Genomic DNA, 15,912 nt, shown 5'->3' with positions numbered 1-15,912 from the left:
TATTTTCCAATTTGGAAAATATTAGCGTATCTCATCATCATCAACCAATTTTGATTATATAGGCCATGAATTAATCCTAATGTCGAGGGTGTGGCCTGTCTGTCTGTCGAGAACGAAGTCTTCCCCTCCACATAAATAATAACAATTGTGTAAAGTTTCAATCAATCAATCAATCAATGTTTTATTTGTCAGTAACAGGAACATAGGTACATGTTTGAAATATGCAATATACACAGTACAAAAGTTACACAAGTTCCCATACCGACAGGGAGACAACGAGACGACCATACGGTCTACTAGTCAATTGCCACCCTACGGAAATTACGATTTTGCCATTTAAAATAAGCTTACAAGAGAAAAATAATAATTGAAACGTTCCCGCGCTTCAACAACAGCATACGCACAAAAAAAAAACATATTGATGATAACGTAGGCCAAAACACAAAATTCCATGAAGCAAGCAGAGAATAATAAAGTTTCCGAAGCAACTGACAAGTTGGTTTCCATAACATATCACTTACGATGCACTGTAGCTTTGTAAAATTAACGTTTTGATCTCTTTTTTGAAACAATGAAATGATAAGTTTTTTAGCCTACTTGGAACCTCTGACCAGAGCATTGGTCCCAATACCTGCATGGACTTCTTGCCAAATTCTGTGTTTGATCTGTTTATAAAATAATTGTTGCCTGTTTGATATCTTGTGTTATGCTGATGAATAGATGAAGCATTTGTAAATAAATCACAATACGTAGACGGATACTCATTCATATGAACTTTGTACATATGTTTTTTTATTTCAATGTTATGTATGTCTTTTAGTTTCAAGATGTTCATTTTGAAAAATAAAAAATTAGTGTGAGCATAGTAATTTTGTTTCGTAATTATTCTTATAACCTTTTTTTGTAATTTTATTAATGGATCCAGTGCACTGTCACAGGCCTTTCCCCAGCTTGAAATACAATATTGCAAATGACAGTAAATCAAAGCGTGATACACATCTTTTAAAGTGTCTGTGTTGACATAATTTCTGAGTTTAAGCAACGCCCATGAACCTTTTGCTACTTTTCCGCAAATTTTATCTATGTGATATTTCCATGTTAATTTGTTATCTATGTAAACGCCAAGGTATTTTATTTGATCTTTTTGTTGAATGCTTGTGTTACCAATGTTAATGTTAAAATTTTTTATGTGTTTTTTATTTGTTATTAGCATGTATTCAGTTTTTGAGAAATTTAATGATAATCTATTAAGCTTCAACCAGTTGTAAACTTTTTGCATTTCGGCATTCACATTGTTCTGCAAATTTATTTCACATTTGTCGCTCATCGTAAGATTGGTGTCGTCAGCAAATAGTTTAACATTCATGTTTGTTGAATTTGGTAAGTCATTTATATAGAGTAAGAAAAGAAGGGGTCCCAATGTCGATCCTTGGGGCACACCGCAGGTAACCTGTCTTGAGTTTGAAGAGATTCCATTGACGACCGTGTGCTGTAGACGATTGCTGATATAGCTTTTTAACAATTGTAATGGAAGGCCCCGAAAACCGTATGTTTGCAGTTTCTGTATGAGAATAGTGTGATCAACTGTGTCGAAGGCTTTAGCTAAATCAAGAAATACAGAGCAAGTTGTATCTTTATTATCTAGGTTAGTTAAGATGTTATCACAAACGTTTGACACAGCTAACGAAGTGGAATATTGTGGTCTAAATCCATACTGATGTGGTGTGATCAGGTCTTTTTTTGTTAGATAATTGTACATTTGTTCATACAGGCATTTTTCGAATATTTTGGTGAAGGGGGACAATAGTGATATGGGCCTATAGTTGGAACAATTTTTCCTGGAGCCACTTTTGAAGATTGGGGGTAATTTGAGCGACCTTTAGTACATCAGGATATACACTGTAGAATTTTGACGCGAATTCTACGTTAAAGAATATCTTTCTCACTGGCGCCAAACAGTGGATTGGATTATTATATGCGTCGCTCAGTTAATACGGTTATGCGCCTACAACAGACAGAAAAACAAGCCAAGTAGATTGAATCTGAACGCGGTCTTGAGTTCTGTTAGTTTATTGTGGCAGATAGGTTGCAAGATCACAAGTTGCAGGTCGAAGATCACAAGGTCACAAGATCACAAGGTCACAAGATCACAAGTTGCAGGTCGAAGGTTCAGTCACAAGGTTGCAGATCGCAAGGTCTACGGGGTTGCAGGTCGCAAGGTCAGCCACAAGGTTGCAGGTCTCAAGGTCAGCCACAAGGTTGCAGGTCGCAAGGTCGTTTAACAAACTTAGTGGGCAGATATAGGCTACTTCAATTCTAGATAGAGCTGGTGATTAGTTCAGACTCACCGAGACAGCAATCAGGGCTTGAAGTGATAATCCGTACAAATAATAATCCAAATAATAATAAGTCGTAACAGTCATACAGCAATTGATTCTACTAGTGCATCTTATTCAAATAGAATACAAAATGTACAATTAGTAAATGGTCAAGAAATATTTCACATAAAGTTTCTCAATTTATGCTTAAGAGTTAAGATTTAAACATCTCGTTTTACCAAATGCAGCTAATACAAAACTCAACGGAATTTCTGGTCTATGCTCTCAAACGTTCGCTTTGCTAAGCCTTTTATGCTGATATTGCAAAACACAAAGAAGATGCGCTATATAAAGACAACGATAAGAAAAAATAGCTTCAGTAATATGCCTTGGTTGAAGCAAGCAAGCAGATAACAATCGTTCGCCAACGTTGATAAAACATCTTTCAAGATGCGGCGAAAAGCTTCGAAGAAATAACGCGTTTAGCCAGTATTTATAATCACATAGGCCTACAGACACACAGCATTTAGACGTTGAATTACCGTTGGCCGTGCTATGCCAACGTTTAAATGGATGATGAAAAACAACGATTAATTTTCAGCCCACAAGATGGCATAAACTGTTTTTTAGAGCAATAGAAGTTAAAAATAGCATTTTAAAACAACACACTACAGATATTCTGGTGCCGTTTCATGAGTCACAATCCTTGCAAGTTTCAGTTTCTCGTCTAAAAACTGACAGCAATTATTTAACTTGTTTTTCGGGAAGAATAAGGAATTGCTAAAAATGTAAATTGTTTTCGTACAAGTAGATAGATCACCAACTCCGTGGAAAGAGATATATGGATTTAAGTAAACACAAGCTTTATGTCTGTAAAAGTAACGTAATAATTCTATCAGCACGAAGACGCGATTGACGTTTCAGAGGTTTTCTTAAAACAACAAAGAATAGAGTGGCTGCTACTTGACATGTTATTCAAGTCGATTATAAAATTAACATACACCTTTATCGATACACTCATTGAATAAGTTGGTGAGGAAAGGGGCGATTATTGGTGAGGATAGTTTGACAAATCTCATAGGTATTCCATCATGTCCTGTACTTTTAGAGACAGAAAGATTATTAAGATGTTTTAATACTTCTTCTTGATTGACAGGTTTTAGGAAAAAGGAGAATGGGACACTTTGCAATTTCAATAATGAGCCAGGAGACGGTAGAGGGATTTTAGATGCCATAGAAGGACCAATTTCTGTGAAATAATCATTAAAACAGTTACTTATTTGTGCAGGGTCAGATATTTTTTCATTGTCAGTGCTCATTATTTCTTCTGGTATGTGAGCTGTGTGCTTATGTTTGTGCTTGATGATGTCATTTATGGTTTTCCATATTTTTCCAGTGTTGTGCTTGCTTTGCGTAATAAGAAAACTGTAATGCATTTGTTTTGCTTGCTCTTTGGTATGAGTAAGTACATTTCTGTACTTTTTGTATGTTGCTTGTGCAGAAGTGTTTGTTGGGTCTTTTATTTTTAAGTGATATAGTCTGTTTTTAGTTTTGATGGAGTTCAAAATTCCTTTTGTTAGCCATGGTTTGGTCTTGAGTTTTCTTTCTCTTCGAGACAACAATCGTAAAGGTGCATGCTTGTTTAAAGTGTCATTAAAAGTGTCGATGAAATGATTAAATTTGCTATGAACTGAATCATTCCTTTCTGTGTATTGGTTGGTCAAGCTATTTTCCAGATCACAAACGAATTCATCAGCAACAAAGTTTTTCATGTTCCTTACCTTTTGTGTATATTTTTCTTGTTTTGGTTTTACAGAGTTTATCACAACTACAATAGGAAAGTGGTCAGAAACATCGTGAATAAGAACATGGCATTGAATTTTATTTGATTGGTCGTTGCTGTATACATGATCGATTAAAGTTGAACTTGTGGAAGTTACACGGGTTGGGGATTGTACTAATTGATTGCACCCTAAAGAGAGAAACGCATCACAGTAATTTTTTACAGCAGAATTTTTGTCTTTGCTAACATATCAATATTAAAATCACCACAAATGTAATATTGTTTTTTGAAATTATTTAACGAATCAATGCACTCACAGAATTTGGTTTGAAACTCAATTAACTTATTTTTGGGATGCCTGTATACTACACCAACTGTGCACTGTCTATTGTTTGATAAAGTAATATCCACCCAGAGATCTTCACATTCCTGTAAGTTTAGACTTAAATTATTAATTTGATTATACTTTATTGAACTGCTTACGTATAGCCAGACATTGTTTGTTTTGTTTTTTTGCATTTACGAAGATAATCACAGCTGCCAGTAAAATCCTCAAGTTTAGAAGACAAAGTAAGTTAAAAGGACTCATTTTTGACTTTCTTACATTTTCTAAACCCAGCCATTATTTTTGCTTAGTCATAGTTTGTAAACTGGTGAGATCTTGAAACATCATGATAAGATTGATTTGCCCAAATAACTGGATATCTTTTGCCCAAATACGTGATGTTTTTGTTCAGTGGAGGAGCGTCCGTCCCCCATCTCCAACGACTTCTCCGATTCAATGAAATCACCAACCTCGAGGCCTTGCACATTTTGGATACACATGATAATATAGAAGTGAATTGAGAAGGATTGGAACGACGGTAGCGTGGCCGAGCGGTCTAAGGCGCTGGTTTAAGGCACCAGTCATTTCGATGGCGCGGGTTCGAATCCCGCCGCTGCCAAGTTTTTCTTTTTTTTGTCTTTTTTCTGTATTTTGTGAAAATTTTAAAGCATGAACAGTACTTGTTACATTGAGCAGAACTCGTAACGAGAATTTAATTTGCTTTTTATTTCAATCAAATTTTTGGCGAAGCGACGTAGCCTATTTTTTTTTTATTATTGTTTATTTTTTTATTGTGTATTGTTTTGACAGCATTTAGCGAAGCCTCTATTCCAGGGGTTCTTAACCTTTTTTGTCTTGTTTACCCCTTGCCGAATAAAAAAAGTAAAATTTACCCCCACCGTTTTTGTGGCCCCTTGTGATGTCATCGTGTCCAGTCAACCATGCTTCACACAGATAAGTAGTTGGAAAAGGTATAATAGCTTCAAATACATGCTTAGTCAGGGTAGAAAACTCTTCGAATAATCCATACCAAAACTTGGAATAACTTAGTCACCATTACACGATAAGCATTTGGAACAAAGCGTTGTTGAACATTGAAGATCAATCAATTCATCTTTGCAAAGATCATCGTCAGCAATACTTTCTAAATTGGCTTCGAAGGGATGTGTTATCCAAAGAGCAGTACAGTTAAAACTTTCACCTTCGAAGTAACCGTCAAAGTTCTTTTTTAAGACGGCAAGGTGCTGGCAAATTTCGACTTCGAGGTCAGAAATCTCGTTGCAACTTCTACTGACTTTCCAATCATCAAATGTTGGAAATTTTGCGTAAATTCCTTTTTAAACTCTTCTACTCAACGGGGATTTGCGTTCTCGAAGAAAAATCTCGATTTCACCATGTAGTTCAAAAACTCGAGACAAAACAAAACCCTATATAGAGCCACCGAACTTCGATGTGATCATATGTGATAAAGGAGAACAAAGTGTTCTGATCCAATCTGTTCACACACCACTTTGAAAAGACCATGATTAAGAGCACGTGCCCTGATAAAATTCTCATTTTCAACCACATGCTTCAATACTGCTTTCAAATATTCTGAAGGGGTTTCACTTGCCAGTGCATGTCGATGAAGGGCACAGTGTGTAGAAATGATGTGCGGTACGCATTTTTTCACCAGAGTTGAAAAGCCAGACTTAGCACCGAGCATAGAAGGGGCAACGCCTGTGCAAAGTGAACCCACATGATTCCAGGATATCTTATTTTGTTAAAAGAAATTATCCATTTATTCCAGAACATTAACCGCTTTGGTATAGGCTACATCTCTAAACTTTCGAGTGCAACACCACCAGTTTTTGAATAACTGAACAAATAAAGTTTGCTTTAATTTATGATTCAATAAATTTACCCCCTCGGTAGGTGAAATTTTCCCCCAGGGGGTAAATTTACCCCCGGTTAAGAACCCCTGCTCTATTCTAAGCAGTTCTGTGACATTCTTCGCAATGAATCTTACGCAGCTTTACAACTCTACATAGCGTATTTACCAAGTGTCGTTCAAAAATTATCAAAACAAATGAAATAATTACAAAACAAGAAATTTAATACAGTTAATTTTTCTTAGTCGGAAAACAACAGCAATGATAAAGCTACAAATAGTGTAGCGGAATAAAACCAACAAAAGGAAAAGGTGGCAAAACCACAGAAGCTTAAAACGTTAATGGGATGCAGATTTAATGGTTACGTAGGTGAAAGTAAACTAAGCACGGCCACCACGGGCGCCGGAACGATTTTGACTGGGGGGGAGGGCAAGATTACGAAAAAAGGGCACTTTTGTTTACTAGGCTAAAAGGCCAATTTTTTTTCAAGTTTTAAGATAAGATATAACGATAATGCTAATCTATCAGCTTACTATGTATTGAGTAATGATAGCCTACAAGTGTCCGGTATACAAAAAAGGGCATCATGCTATGTTATAATGATGTAACCTACTGTCAAGCCTTAAAGCAGCCTGTGGCCATGGCCGCTAAGCGCTAAGTAGGCTAGTGCTTGAATGACCGCCGGTGCTACCTCCTCAATCGGCCAAGTTTGACCGCCGGTCTCTTCTAGCCAATTATTTAATTTCGCAATAGAATGATCGTGGATTAACTGTCGAAAATATGTAGTGTCAAAGAGTGACGCAAAATTAGGTCAGCGTGTCATAATCGCCACTGTTGCATTGTGCGGGAATATTTTTTATTGAAGGAATATATCCATCTGCGATCACCAGCGCTGTAAGTCTTGTTTGTAATTCCCGACGTTTATTTTAACAAAGTGTTCATCCGAAGTGCTAATTTACATCGGCTGGCAATATTGTCGTTTTTATGTCGATTCGATGTTGTCGGACATTGAATCGTTGTTAAAAAGGAGAACTAGGTTAGTTGACTTCCGAGGGAAAAACATTTTTTGATCAGATTTTGCAAAAACTATGCTTCTTTTAGTACCGGTAGACTAATGTCCTTCACATCATTGAAATACTTATTTTATTACCTTGCCGTCATCGTCAACACAATCATGTCGAACGTTGTTTTTCGTTGCTAAAAAGAATTCTAGGGGAGTGGCGAACTTCTTTAAATTGCAACCGCACGATCGAATTAACATTGGCTAGAATCCATTGCCAAGACATCCGGTACCTGTTGAAAACTCACTTCCTTACAATTGAGGAACCGACCCTTTTCCCACGCTCTCTAGCGCTTCTCTCTCACGCTACCTGGAAGTGGCAAACTCGTCAACGCCACCTAGTGATATGACGTCAGTTGGAGTCGAGCTTAGTGGAGACCAAACTAGCCGAGGTAGGCTTGGTTGCTAGTAAATGCGCAAATTTATAAGGCATCTACTGTATAATGAACACGCATCTTTCAGCCAGCATTATACAAATTTAGTTGTTCATGCCTGTGTGCCAGGAGTGGTTTTCGAAGCCCATCGCCGAAGGCTAGTTTCGTAGATTACAACAGCCAAACTTGATTATATCGAAAACATTTTGTATTGTATTGTAGGACATAGTACAGTCGACTATCATGCGATAACGCTTTAGCATTCATTGGGACTGTCTTCGGCAGTGTTGGCAAAGGTTTTTTAAAAATAATCTAGATGAAGCTAAAAAAAAAGACCAGAATAAACCAAATTGAAGCAGAAATAAACTAAAAAATAAACCAACATGCAATCCTAATGACAAATCGCATTACGACACACAAATCGAAAACAAATCAAACCAAAAAAGCACACCAAATCGAAAAAAATAAACCATACGGTTGCAAATAAACCAGATTTGGTTTTAAAAAGACTAAAATGGTAACACTGGTCTTCGGAACCCAGCATAATCTCCATCGTCGCTGGGGTACTTTCTGCGGATGAAAGAGACAATGCAGGATGGCAGCACGACTCTGTTCGACTTGCCCAGAACTTCTCCATCCAACAGCCACTCCAGCACGTGCCTATAAGCGACCAGCCTGAATTGCCTCGGAGATATAACAGCTTCGTTTAATAATGAATGGAACAATTACGCAACCAGCTCTTGAAAGGCTGTTGAACAGTAAACAAGCTCAAGTAAACTCACTCATTTGACAACTTTCCATCGCGTCCTCTGGGCTTGCCATCTTTTTCCCAATTCTTCCTATCAACCCTGAAGAAGGTTTGTAGGACTGCTGGATTGACCATTGCATGGAAGTCGTCCAACACAGTTATGCAAGAGGTGCTCTCCGCCATGCCGTTAAGCACCCTCACACACTGCTCGATTCCGTGGTTCGAATGTCACATAACATTGGTTAAGACGTACCGTAGCCTACTACCTCGCGTGGGCCTATGACAGCTTTGGTCTGTCCGTTAACCAAAAATTTCAATGGATAAGTCAACAGACCTGGCTTATTTTTTTCAAACTCGAGATTGCAAAGAGCCTATACTACCTGCTTTCACACAAAAAGCACGTGCAACAAGATCAAAGCAGCGAAAAAAAACCTCCTTCCTCTAGTACAGAGGTGACGAACCTGCGGCCGCATGCGGCCCGTGAAAGAATTTCGTGCGGCCCGCAAAACAATTTGACAATCGCTCATGCATTAAAGACAAAAGACATCTCAAAGCTGTTTTATGCCTTCACCGGTACACCTTTCCTTCGCTCAATTCAATGCTTCAATGCTGCATTAGATATCTTCAGCTGTATGATTCGCATGGGCTTTTGTTTGTTGTGTGACAAAGAAATTTTATTAACTGATTTGTTATTTCGGAGCGTAATGGTCGAAACATTTAGTCAACTTGAGCAAAAAGGATAGAACGAAAAAAAGAAGAAATCATACTCATATGAAAGCAAACACTTCGAAAATTAAACTATCTTCATTATCAGTGCAAGTACTGTTGCTCTATCCTTTTTGCTCAAGTTGATTTGTTTTTATTTTTTACTGTTGTGTGTTTCGATTCTGCGTAAGATAATTTCAACTGTGTGGGTTTTATTACTTTCATCTGCCGTTTGTTACTTTTCATGAATAATATCTTGAGTCGCTTCTAAAAGATTTCATAGTAGGCTACGATTAAAAAGTTGTGTGGCCCGATAACTCATGTGTAATTGACAAAGTGGCCCGCGACCGCAAAAAGGTTTGTCACTCCTGCTCTAGTAGAACAAACACAACTAAAGGACTTGCAAAAGCGATTGTCGCTTAGGTCTGACTGACTCCAACTGACGTCATAATTCGCGTGTTGCGCAATGCAATCCGCCATTGCAGGAACGTGGCCAAAAATACAAGCGCGTGGAAAACCATAGTTTTGATAATTTTTATTGAGATAAATATAGCCTTAAAAAGTAAGGGCGAAGTTGGTATTTATAGATTGAAACATGCTCTTTCAGATGAAGTGCGGTCAAAGTCATCGTGCAGTTGCACTTTAAAATCAGCCACATTGGAGACACTCGTGCGAGGTCGTTAGATGGTCCCGCTGTACTGGATTACAATCTCGATATAGCAGTTATTGCGTGGTGCAACGATTCTATTGTAGGACGTCGCCCAGGCCCAGACTTCAACAACGCGAAGTGATCATTTTAGCATTGTTGCAAGTTTAATTCTAGTTACTTGTGTTATCGTTACTTTTATTTTGTATTTTAGCCTCCAAGCACGCAGATTTGGCCGCCGAGAAGGAGCTCCCGGTAGGCCACGATGGCTGCCGAAAAAATAAACGAGTTTTAAGGCCTGTTACCTGTGTTGCAAAATTCTGTGCCGTAAATATTATTTTAAGGCAAAATGAAAGATTATAATTAGGCTAAAAGCGAATAGCAGAAATTGTTATATTGCAAAATGTGCAGTAGCTTACATGACTTTAAAAGGGCACCATTGCCCCACTTGCCCCTCCATCTGCAGAAAAATTGAGGGCAGGGGGGCATCCGCCCCCCTGCCCCCTTGCTTCCGGCGCCCCTGACGGCCACTAAACCTAACAACTGTAAGGAAGTTGTTGTTGAATGATTTTCATAGTAGATTTCGTTGATTAGTTTTATTTTTGTGTTTTCATTTGCTTGTGCTTTTCCTGATACTGAAAAATCCGCATTTACGATGGCGAAAGCTTTATCAATAAATCAAGTTTCCGAGCCTATGTCCCCATTCCAAACCTGACTGATTTTATTCACTTATTGTGTTTAATTGTTCGGTTGCATCCTAAATGAAGGATTCTTGTAGGCTATAACTTTGCATTCTCAATAACATCGAGGAATCACAACATAGGTTGAGAGACATCAGCGTCCATTTCATTAGGCTACTTATATAATATCATGCTCAAATAATAAGTTAATTAATCTAAATTCCTGTACCCATCAGTTATCAATTCCTATTCAACATCACACCACTGTCGTTGCTGCGAACACTCCATTTTACTTAAAACGATGCACTGTACATAGTATTTTGTATATGTAATATGTTTAATATGTAATAGTATGCCGTATGTTCATTGTTTATTCTTAAATGCTCGTGTTGTTGATTTTTTTTTTATATTGGTTGTAAGGTTCAGTCGTCCCTGCATGGTTTCATCAACTGGCACAGCTCCAGTTGCTTTGGGTATGTGGAGCCAACTGGTTCTTCCAACTAATTCATCTACTTTAAACTGTTAGGTTTGGTGGCTGTGCTTAATTTACTTTCGTGTACGTAACCTTTAAATTTGCATCGCGTGCACGTTTTAAACTTCTGTGGTTCTGCCACCTTTTCCTTTTATTGATTTTGTTTGCGTAAACTATTTGTAACTTTATCATTGCTGTTTTTTTCCTACAAAGAAAAATAAATTGAATTGAATATATTCCATGATTTAACATGATAAACATTCTTATAAACATTCATGATAAACACATGATCATCTGCAACAACTTAACGACAAGGCAGAAACAATCATTCATACAACATGAACATATTATAAGTTAGGAATAGGCTACTTGGTCTAATTATTCATCTGAGACCGTTGATGCGTGGTTTAGGCAAGGCAATAGAAAAAGAAGAAACATTATTTTCATATTGTATTGATACGCCGGGTGTAGGCAGGGCCGTAGCAACGAAGAACGTGGTCCCCTCCGAACATAAGTCCGGGGCCCCTTCCAACGCAGAAACTGGAATGTGGTATTTATTTTATACAACATGCAGGGTTCATATTATGTATAGTAGTAGCCTATACAGTATACACAGTAGAGGGCACAGTTCCGCAAACCGGTAATTAGCGAAGCTAACGCTTTGGTTAGCGGATTAGCATTTTCGCTAATATTTAGAAATTTTAGCGGACTCGTTAGCGAAAGTAAATTTATTGGAAATCCGCTGATTTCTTTGTTGAAAGCTAACTTTTACATTAGCTGCGCCCACCACTGTGTATAGGCCTACATAGGTCTACAGTGACAGTGTGGACACTGGACATATATTCCATAATTACGCAAAGCGCTTCTTTCGAGCCTTGTTCTGCGCAAATTGTAATGGGATAGCTTAGTCCAGGGATTTGGCAATCTTGTTTTCGATGGTAATTGCAAGAGCAGAAAGTATGTCAGCCGACACGGTTAAGCGCAGGATATTCTTGATCAGTTTGATTTTGCTGATGGTCCCTTCAGCACTGGCGACAGTAACTGGTGTGGTCGGTCAGAAGAATTCTGATGCAAATGCAAAGATTCGGATATATATCCTGAAGGCTGTTCTTGTACATCAAAAAAATGCTTGCCGTGACAAGTCCTCCCTTTTTCTCGATGACATAAATAAAACGATTCAATTCCATTATTAGTTCGTTGACATCCATGTCTCCCATCTTTCTTTTAATTTTTTTGCAGTGACTGTCCACTTCCATTGTCTGCCCCATTAGCTCAGTGGTTACGTGCGGCGCAAGTTCGACTCTCGGGGTGTGCGCTTGAGCAACGCATTTCAGGACTGCTCTCTATTCAGTGGCACCTAGTAAATGCAATAATTTCCTGGCATTTCACTTCAATTAGGAAAACTTCACTCTGCCAGTCTCGGTAATCGGCCCTGCGTCAAGAGCCTCTACAAGTATGCGAACCTACCAGGAATAACCAATCAAGGCTTTGTCAGTCCGAGGATGAAGATTCAAAACCAACCAACCCAACCATTTTCTCTGAGACACTTCTTCAGGCTGCTAGGATTGTACAGATATTCAAACAACTTGTACCACTCCACGAGTTGGTCAGAGCGCAAAGAAACAGAATACATGGCCTGATCAGTGAGAACAAGAAAAAATTGCGATTTGAATTTTTCTTCAGCAGAAAGACGACTCGAATCATCAGCATATTTGTAACCAAACATTCTCTTCCTACACCGTAGCCTACCGTGTTTTTTGAAAACACCTGCTCAATACCAATAAGCTCTGCTATTTCGCTTGCGCGTTTGTGGCCACATGGTTAGCCTATATCCTGTATTTTGATAGTCTTCCAAAAGCTTCGGCGGAAGGGCCCTCATTCCTTGCGGGGCCCCCTCCGATCGAAGGGTTCGGAGGGCGGTTGCTACGCCTCTGGGTGTAGGTTACTAAAAGTTTAGAAATAAGTCCGAGAAAACAATTTGAAAAAAAAATATTTATAACTGAATGGTCTACACTCTATTCTATTAGTTCGAATCTCTCTGGTAGTCAGCTTAGTCCGACTCAAGATCAAGTGGCGCCAGTTCTGCTCTCAGAGTGTGCGCTTGAGTAACGCATTTCAAGAAGTGCTCTTTATTCAGCGGCACCAAGTGGATGGAATAATTCTCCCTCCAACAACACTTCAACAACTATCGGAAATTTTGCTCTGTCAAACTCTGTATCCGGTCCTGCGTCAGTGGTTCAAAGCTTCTATAGCCTACTACAAGTATAAGAAACTGCAAGAAATAACCTATCAGACGCATTGTCAGTCCGGGGAGAAAGATTAAAAAAAAAATAATAATATGTATCAATAAATACTTTGAACATCCCAGCAATAAAGCACAGTGGCCTAGAAATAAAAAGTCGCTAACCTTTGTCAAGCATACGTTGCGTCATTGGCATCTGCGATGTGAATTCGACCGATTCGGTATTCTGCAACATGAAAAAAGATTGTATGGACGTCGCACAAACCTGTGATTTGTCTTGTTTTGAATTTGCAACTTGCAGGGAAATGCAGATTGTCATAGCCCCAAAAAAACATAACCATTCAAGTGAAATTTTAGTCTAAGCCAGCATCAGAAAAATCAACTATACCAGGGGTGGGCAAATGTTGAGTAAAGGGCTAATTTTTTAAGCTTTGGCAGACTGGCCTGGTGAGCGTACCAGCCGGACAGAGATTGTTTTGGCAAAAGCTTATAGGAAAAAGTATTAACAATATTGAACTCATAAAAGCTGGACTAAAACATACGATTTCTCATTAAATTAATTACTTTTACCTTTGTAGGCTATTGTTATAGTCAATTGTTTGCTGTATCAATGTTTAATTGCAATCGAACAGTCTTTGGATTAGCGTTTCGTCAATACGATTGGTTTTGGCGTTAGCATGGTTGAGGCAATCAGTCAATTGATATAATGTGGTCGCAATGCAGTTCTACAGCGACTACAATTTCAAGTGCTTGACTGTTTGCTGCTAAAACAAAATTTGGGGAAAATAGTTTTTGGGTAGTGAGCTTTTCGGCTCCTGGATGGCAGAGGGCTTGGTGAGAGCTGTTAAACTTACAGATTTGTGAAGTTCGTTCATTGCCAAAATAGATATTTTGTAGGCTACTAGGCCTACACGTAACACGTAATAGCTATAACATCAAAATTAGTTACTAGTTCACTAAAAACCTTAACAGCCTGTTTCACTTCAATAGAATCATCAGAAGGAACTTATTCAAATAAAACGGCTTCAAATAGAAAAGTTAGTCCTTGGCTTTTCGCTTGGCATTGAGCACTGTTTGTAGTATTAATAGCATTTATTGTTTGATAGTTATTATTTGTTTACAAGTTGCAAAGTGTGGTATCACAACCGACATATAACAATAACGTAGAAATAACTTACTTTGATCGTTAAAGTTTGAAATGCAGAACACAAGTTTCCAAATCTCGACATTCGAGTTCCATCGACAAAACCGACTCTGCAACGTCTATCTTGGCGGGTGGCAGATCGACGGTCGAAGATCTTTTCTACGCTTTTTCCGAGAACGGAGCCCTGAGTAGTTTAACATTGATCGCAACTTTATAGCAAATGGTCTCACTTCAAGAGACATGGAAGATGGAAGCAAATTGCACGATGTCTTTTTCATGAAAATTTTTACTAAAAACTGAAATAGTTCAACCAATCACCTTCTTGCTTTCTTTCGCCATAGAAGGTATGCTGGGAAGTGCGGACATTTTGGATTTGTTTGCATCTGCAGCTTCTTGAGCAGCGTTTGAGGTCACCTGATCGTCAGCATTCGGTTGGTCGTCGTTGGCAACCAGGTTGTCTTTGTTTAAAGTGTCTCCAACATTTGTTAAGGCAGACTCTTTTTTGGTGTTAAAAGAAACGCATTCATCCGATGTTTTGACAACGTCTTTTTTCGAAACGCCTTCAATACAAATGTCAACAGTTCAAAATCAGTCAGGCACCGAAAGTGCAGAAGTCTTTTTTCACAATCCTCCGTGAATCAAACCACATATAAAGCCACCTACAAAAGTCCGTGCTTTTCACATTGATTTAACGTATTCAGATGTTGTTAAATTATTGCTAGCTGGAAAGGCATAAAATATAGGTTATTCAGAAAAAAGATTGCAAATTTTTCCACAAGAAAATAAATTTTGTTTCCTGTCGATGCAAAGTTTCTCGATCTTAATTTATTTTTATTTGGAAATATGTGTTTTATTGAAAAAATTGTTTCGGTTCAAATCTAAGCAGTTTTGCATCGTTCAATGTCGAAATCAAAACGAAATAATGAAAATCATCAAAGTCTTTAATCCTAGAAAACGTCGTGAACGTGAATGTGCGTGCCCTTTAACAAGAAAATAAAATTTCTCTTCATTTAGAGTTAGACCTAACATAGTTTGGCCAGTTGTGTTGTCTTGTTTTACTACCAAGAGAAAACTCGTTTCGAGCAGTTTTATAAACAGCCATTGTTGTACGTTGAAAGCGCCAGTCATCAAGTCAACTTCATTATTGTTCATTGTATCAACGTTTGACAAGGATAAAGCATCTGCTTAGCTGACGCCTTGTTGTCAAGTTTATGATCAAGATTTGATTTTGTCAAAAGATTTTGAGCAGCTCGATCCGATACTAGATACGTCAAATGACGTGTACACTGTACACACTACACACTGCTTGCAATCAGTCTTCACAAGAGATCAACCTATACAGGTTTTTAATGTATGAAAAGCATCAAACTTTAAATTTTAAAAGAATTCTGAGGTTTCATATCATAGCTAAATACTCTAAATTAGTCCATACACCTTGCTGTTCAAAAACACAATATAAGTTAGGTTAAGACAAAAATTGTTAGATTTTGTAAACTATTCAAGGTGAATGGGGTTGGTTACAGCTGTTGCTATTGTGTTTGAAA

General features: G+C 38.1%; 1 protein-coding gene and 1 non-coding gene across 3 annotated transcripts in view; one reads left to right on the top strand and one right to left on the bottom strand.

Annotated features, from left to right (window-relative positions):
• Nucleotides 1-15,912, bottom strand: part of LOC145770291 (cilia- and flagella-associated protein 337-like) — a 37,340-nt gene that overhangs the window by 1,669 nt on the left and 19,759 nt on the right. For both annotated transcript variants that reach the window (XM_082581889.1, XM_082581890.1), the window contains exons 21-23: nt 14,687-14,928; nt 14,403-14,552; nt 13,390-13,450 (exon numbers count right to left, since the gene is read on the bottom strand). In XM_082581889.1, the coding sequence (XP_082438015.1) occupies nt 13,390-13,450; nt 14,403-14,552; nt 14,687-14,928 (453 nt within the window). The remainder of the gene's footprint in view (nt 1-13,389; nt 13,451-14,402; nt 14,553-14,686; nt 14,929-15,912) is intronic.
• Trnal-aag (transfer RNA leucine (anticodon AAG)) lies at nt 4,964-5,045 on the top strand. The gene has a single exon. It is a non-coding gene; the product is annotated as a tRNA-Leu (tRNA).

Source organism: Aplidium turbinatum, chromosome 5 (genome assembly GCF_918807975.1).
Source record: "Aplidium turbinatum chromosome 5, kaAplTurb1.1, whole genome shotgun sequence".
Classification (NCBI taxonomy): Eukaryota; Metazoa; Chordata; class Ascidiacea; order Aplousobranchia; family Polyclinidae; genus Aplidium; species Aplidium turbinatum.
The sequence above is the reverse complement of the archived record's forward strand: the minus strand, read 5'-3'. Positions and strand labels throughout refer to the sequence as shown.